Raw genomic sequence first — 6,000 nt, forward strand, 5'->3', positions numbered from 1 at the left:
TCTATGTTTATTGATTAAACACGATAGCAAATGGTGTATTAGAAATAATTAAATGCCAATTATAGTTCATTTTGTCATTTTAGTTTATAATCTTGCCCCAAAATTTGTATTAGAAATAATTAAATAAGTTATAAGTGAGAGGAGGAGGATGAAACCGTTGGGATCTTTGGGTAATGTTGACTCTACGATTAGTTTTCATGTGACCTTTTTTTATAGAAGCAACTCAAGCGGGGAAATAATACTTCCTAAATTTTAAACGGAAGTGTACTAGAAGCTTAAAGACTGATTAATTTAGTTATCTCCTCCATTCCATGGACCGAGAATGCCAATAGCATAAATCGTATGGAAAGTAACTTGATATCCAAACAACTATTCAGTTCCTACGATTTTTTATACAGCTTGTTTGAAAACCCGTTGTCAGGTTCATTACCCTTGTTTAGCATTTTTTTGTTTATTTGCAGAAAGGTTAGGGTTTTCAAAAGTACTCTAATTTTCGCGATTTGGGTGTTTCTATGGAAAGAGTTTTGATGTTTGAAATGGAAGGCAGTAGGAAGCGGCATCGTATGGCCGCGTCCTAAAAAAATGCACTTGTTACCTTTTTCTATTATCCTTACACTTGTCGCCTTTGAATCCTATGTTTATTGGTCAAACAAGATAGCAAATGGTGGTCAGCCAATAAGGATGCAAGCGGCATCTCGCCAAAATCTCAATTATAGTTAATTTATCATTTTGCAAAATTTGTACAGTACTACTATTAGAAATAATAAAATGAGTTATAAGTGAGATTTTGGCAGGATCCGCTTGACTCCGGGGCAGACATGATATTAGCTCAGCTGGTTACAAGAGTTCATTAGGTAGGCCAACATGACTCGCACTATGAGAACATTCTGATTATACAGGTTACCCACAGGAACGCGTAGCTGACTGACTGTTAAGAAAAACGGAAAGACAAGCTACGGCGTTGCCTGGCAGGCAGGGCACGTGCCAAATTGGCAATGATGTTACCGCACAAGGCAACGCGTCAATACATGGAGTCTGAAGGAAGCTGTCGTCGACAGGTTGCAGACAGGGGGAGCTTTCTCTCGGCTGGCCCGTCTTTCCTTCCGTGCTCGCCGTGGTACAATGTTTTGCCTTAAGGCCAAAGGCTTTGCTTCCAGCTAGAGGATTAGTGATGCATCTACCAGTGCCAAATTTAACTATAAAGCTCGCGTGTAATTCCGAGTAGAGAACAGCAGATTTTCAATGAAAGGTATTTTATTGACTCAATTATTATCACAACAAGGCAATACTACAACCACAAAGGGTTCAAAAGTACAACCTTTGCATAACAAGATACTGTAGGTTATAGGTGATAAGGAAACCAAGGAGTAGGATAGGTAGTAACAAACTCGCTGAACCCAAAGTATCAAATGCAACACCAAATTAAGGAAACGGCCACATAAACGAAGCCAATTTATTCGTAAACCCTCCACGAATCAGAGTCATCACTTGGTTGCAATGAACAGCCCCCACCTCTGCTCACCAGCAGAGCTCCTCTGAAGCTTCGCGTTCCATCCATTTACAATATCGTCATAGTCGTCCTGAAAATAAATGGAAGTAAGGATTAGATATGCCTGTCAGAAACATAGAAAGAATGGAGGCTTATAAACTGCCAGCTCATTGTTTGGGCAGATTAAGGGTTTTGTGAAATCACCTGACCGAAGTCCGCCAAGAAATCATCTTTGTTCTTTTCAACTTCGGCTAGCTCCCTCTGTAAAACTGTCAGGAACTGCACAAAATCGAGCACTGATTAGTATCGGAGTAACTGATGTCTGCATCTCTCAACGAAAACACAAGCATGCAAAGTTGCAAACCAATGAGCTAGTGGAGAGAATAACCTGATCAGTGCGGTCTTCAGCAATGACATCATGGAAACCAGCATCACGGAGCATCTGGATTGTTTTGACGAATATAAGAGTTAATGGGGATCAACATTTCCTTGCAGAAACAGTATTAATAATATACAAATGAAATTAAGTACCTGTCCATAAGCCTCTACATCATGCAGGTCGTAACCCCTCTGCTCAATGTATGCTGCAAACTCTTCAGACGGTTTTCCTGGACTCCTACAGTAGTCACTGATTAGGACTTTACCCCCAGGTTTTAGCCATTTGAAGAAACTTCTAAACAGAGAGGGTTTATCCTGCAAAGCAAAGGCATCGTTAGTCATAAAACAGTTACTAAAACGTCAAATAGACATGTGGATGGTGGGAATAATATTTTCCTCCTTTAATAATTTGTAGGTTGTACAGGCAAAAAAACAAGGGCTTCAGAAAGAATCTGTTTCCAACTCGGGAAGCAAAACTTATCATGATTGATTTATGTTAAGAGTGCAATTCAATCAAATAGTAAATTATAAAATCATCCAAATAAGCAGCCAACAACATGTATAGACATACTTGTATGTGAAGGATAGTGTCACGGCTGTACACAACGTCAAACGTATTGTCTGGGTATGTCTTTGTGGTGCAATCAGCAACTTCAAACTCAACTGCACATTTGCGCCCAATAGCATCCTCAAGTGCAAATGATACCATGTTTACAGAAAGATCAATACCAACAACATGAACATCGTAGTTTTCAGCCATGTAAAAATCACCACCCCCGATTCCACATCCAACATCAAGCACCTTTTGACCAGGTTTAAGATCCAGCAAGTCCACAAATTCTTTTGTAGTATCTAGTGAATTGTAATAAATGAGCAGCTGTGAGGGTAAAATTACAAACTAGAATAAGGTTTCATAATGAGAGAAGGAGATGTATGCACTTACCAATTCCACCAGTGCTCACGAAACCTTTCCCAAAAACACGCTCATAGCGTAATATTCCACTGGTTTTGTACTGCACATTATCCAAAAATCTTTGAAATCCACGATCTTCTGTTGAATTGACTTTTTGCCATAGCCAACATATCTAAAACGTGGGAGACGTATACATCATTAATTTCACTTGATCATGGAAGGTGCATGCACACTTAAAGGGCACAAGGATAGAGAAATACTTGGTTTTGATTCTTCTTGTTTTTCACATAAGCTCCGACACACTTGCAAGTAACTAGAGAAAGTTCAGAGGAGCCCCCACTTTGTTCAATGGCATAGCCCTCTTTAAACACCTATTTGTAAATCAAATGTCAGCTATTCAGAAGAACAGGCTACAGTATCATTTTATTGGCAGGCGCAGCTAAGTAACGAAAATGACATTGCATTCAATACTTATATAAGAACTTTACAAAATAGTGCTAATGACACTGCAGTCTACTGTGGTAGGAATAATAGGCACATTAGTAGTAAATTGGGTAGCAGTTAAGCTCAAACAGAGAAGAAAAATAGACTTTCAGGACTAAATTAAGGATGCAAGCAGGATCCCATCAAAGTCCCGCTTATAGTTCATTTTGTGTTTTCTAGTTCAAAACTTGGACCAAATTTGAAACTAGAAAACACAAGATGAACTATAAGTGGAACTTTGGCAGGATCCCCGCTTGGATCCTTAACTAAAATGAAGTGGTAGGAGAGGCGGTAGTAGTAGGGAAGTTGACATTCTTACCTTAGTATAAAACTTTGGTTCACGATAATGTGTCGGATTCACTTTCCTTTTCGAGTCTCCAGATTGATGGAAACATGATTCCCTGAAGAAGATATGCCCACCAACTTTTAACCATTTTACCATCCTTCTTACTAGCTTCTCAACCTACAATAAGTGAAATTTAGAAATAATCACGAGAAATAACGAAAATACTTGCATGTATAGGAGATGATAGTTCAGGTTATTTAAAACCAAGTTTAACTATTTGATCTGGACGATAAAAGAATACTGCAGACATAAAAAGTGTTCAGTAACTCGCCGAGTGAGACAAATACCCAGGTTAAGAGTGCATTCTCTTACCTCCTCGTCTGAAAGATACATCAGTAACCAGTTTGAAAATATGAGATCGATGGAGTTATCTTCAATCACCAGATCCGGAGATGTAACATCAGCACATATGAAGGATGTATTTTCATAATGACCATTTATGCTTTCATTCTACAAGGAAAAAATATATTAAAAAGAGCACGATGAACCAGGAATTGCATGCATGTGGAGATTAAAAGAAGGCCGTGGCATTCCAGATACCCAACATATCTGCTTAAATCTGAACTATGAATGTCGATACCTTTTTAATCACACTTTCGATGAAATCCATCGCGAGGACATGCCCAGCTGTCTTAGCCAATTCTCCAGTAAAGCGGCCTATTCCAGCACCAAGCTCGAGCACAGATTTTCCTTCATATGAAGGAAGTAAAGACAATATCTGCAAAAAAAAAACAGTATGAGAGAGAAACACCACAAGTCCGAGGAAACATGTTATAAATCTAATTCGCAATAAACTGTATCTACTCCATTAGAACTACAGTTTACTAGATTATTACTCAGTGCATCTAGCATGGTAGGCGTTTGTAGATGGTGCATGATATGCCATACTGTTGATGATTGTAAATACAAGAAGATGAACTATTATTAAGGAAAATATGAACTAAATCTTCTGGAAAACAAAAACAAATAAAGTAATCTTTGAAGCGAAAAAATGTATAAGGTTTTTTCTTGGTTTTCGCAAAAAACAAAAATGGCGTCAATCCCCAAACCAGGACCAGAGGAACACTAAAAGTAAGTGTCAGTGTCAGCGTCAGTTAACGCCACAGAATACCGACCAGTTTGCTCCACAAAAAACGCAGCACCCCCAAAGGAATCAATCGTTACAACGCGCATCTCATCCAGAGATCCCCAACATTCCAGGTACTTATCATATTTTGCAGAGAGAAAAACAGTAAATCACACGCATGCACCCCAGATCTAGGCAGATGGACCGTTGAGATGATCGCGTATCGGCAGATAATACTTGACGATTGGCACAAATCAACGGAAACCGAAATGAGGAGATGGCAGAATGTGTTATCACCTCGGGGCGCTCCTCCTTGTCGAGATCGGCGGCGCGGGAGTCGAGCATCATGGCCTCGACGGTGAGGTCCTTGGAGTGCTCCTCCCAGTACTTCTTCTGGGCCTTCCTCTCCTCCTCCATCTTCTCCAGGCCCCCTGCAACACAGAGGCGGAATCAGCGCGCGTTATTCATAACGTCACCGCAAACAGAGATCCGCGCACGGCAGGTGCTCGACCATTCTCCCCCAACCAGACGGAAACAAATAGATCCGGTCCGATCCAGTCCACACGGACCGGAGATCAGGGATGCCTCCCACATGCTTACCATTGACAGCAAATCCGGCGGCGGCGGCGTCCATCTTCGTTCGCGGGGTCGTTAACGAGGAGATGTTCTTTGTGAATTTAGAGGTTACGAGAGGGCGGTGAGATTAGGACCCCTCGACGGCGAGGCGGGCGCGGGAGAAGCTGCGGGAGCGGCGGTTGAACGATCGCCCGCGCGGCTGCATCCACGACGGGATCACGACCGTCGAGGTTGTGGGAGGGAGGAAGAACAGAGAACCGGAGTGTGTGTGGCGAATGGAGGTGGGTAGAGAGCGATGCAGGATGCCTCGGATTTTATAGGCGCGACGAGTGAAGATGTTTTTGCGGAGCGATCGACCGTGAGATCTGCGCCTGTGCGGCTGTGCCTGCGAGAGCGGATCCTGGATCTGTCTTTTGATTAACTAATTAATTGATTTATTTAGATTTTTGTCGTTTTTTGTTGAGCCGATCTGTATCCTGATTGGACCATATGTGTGCACTGCGTGTCCCGTTGATGACGTTGGACTCAATACCTGTCCACGCACAGGCACGGGACGTCGGCACGAGGTAACAAGCCTCCTTGCGAAATGAGCTTTTTTTTTAGCACATTACAAACATAAACACTTTTTTTTATGGGTAAAATAGACCTTTATTAAGAAATTGGGGTTACAACTAGCTCACGCGTATACATTTATCCCTATGAATGCACACACGCACACCCTACCTCGATGAGCACCTATGGAAAACTGA

General features: G+C 41.5%; 1 protein-coding gene across 1 annotated transcript; it reads right to left on the bottom strand.

Annotated features, from left to right (window-relative positions):
- Positions 1-1,393: 1,393 nt before the first annotated feature.
- LOC124660791 (phosphoethanolamine N-methyltransferase 1-like) lies at positions 1,394-5,470 on the bottom strand. The gene is made up of 12 exons (XM_047198626.1): positions 5,276-5,470; positions 4,973-5,106; positions 4,190-4,327; positions 3,922-4,059; positions 3,583-3,726; positions 3,041-3,151; positions 2,811-2,952; positions 2,439-2,719; positions 2,021-2,182; positions 1,878-1,931; positions 1,694-1,768; positions 1,394-1,580 (listed from the first exon to the last, which is right to left on the bottom strand). Exons 1-12 carry the CDS (start codon positions 5,307-5,309, stop codon positions 1,485-1,487), a joined length of 1,509 nt encoding a protein of 502 aa, XP_047054582.1. The 5' UTR covers positions 5,310-5,470; the 3' UTR covers positions 1,394-1,484.
- Positions 5,471-6,000: the final 530 nt, after the last annotated feature.

Source organism: Lolium rigidum, chromosome 6 (assembly GCF_022539505.1).
Source record: "Lolium rigidum isolate FL_2022 chromosome 6, APGP_CSIRO_Lrig_0.1, whole genome shotgun sequence".
Classification (NCBI taxonomy): domain Eukaryota; kingdom Viridiplantae; phylum Streptophyta; class Magnoliopsida; order Poales; family Poaceae; genus Lolium; species Lolium rigidum.

What these genes read in the sequence shown, in the direction of transcription:
- LOC124660791 (XM_047198626.1), bottom strand. Translation starts at nt 5,309, where the DNA reads ATGGACGCCGCCGCCGCCGGATTTGCTGTCAATG. An exon ending in ACACTATCCTTCACATACAA is followed by an intron (nt 2,183 to 2,438) that starts GTATGTCTATAC and finishes TTTGCTTTGCAG; the next exon opens with GATAAACCCTCTCTGTTTAG. An exon ending in ATGTAGAGGCTTATGGACAG is followed by an intron (nt 1,932 to 2,020) that starts GTACTTAATTTC and finishes AAAACAATCCAG; the next exon opens with ATGCTCCGTGATGCTGGTTT.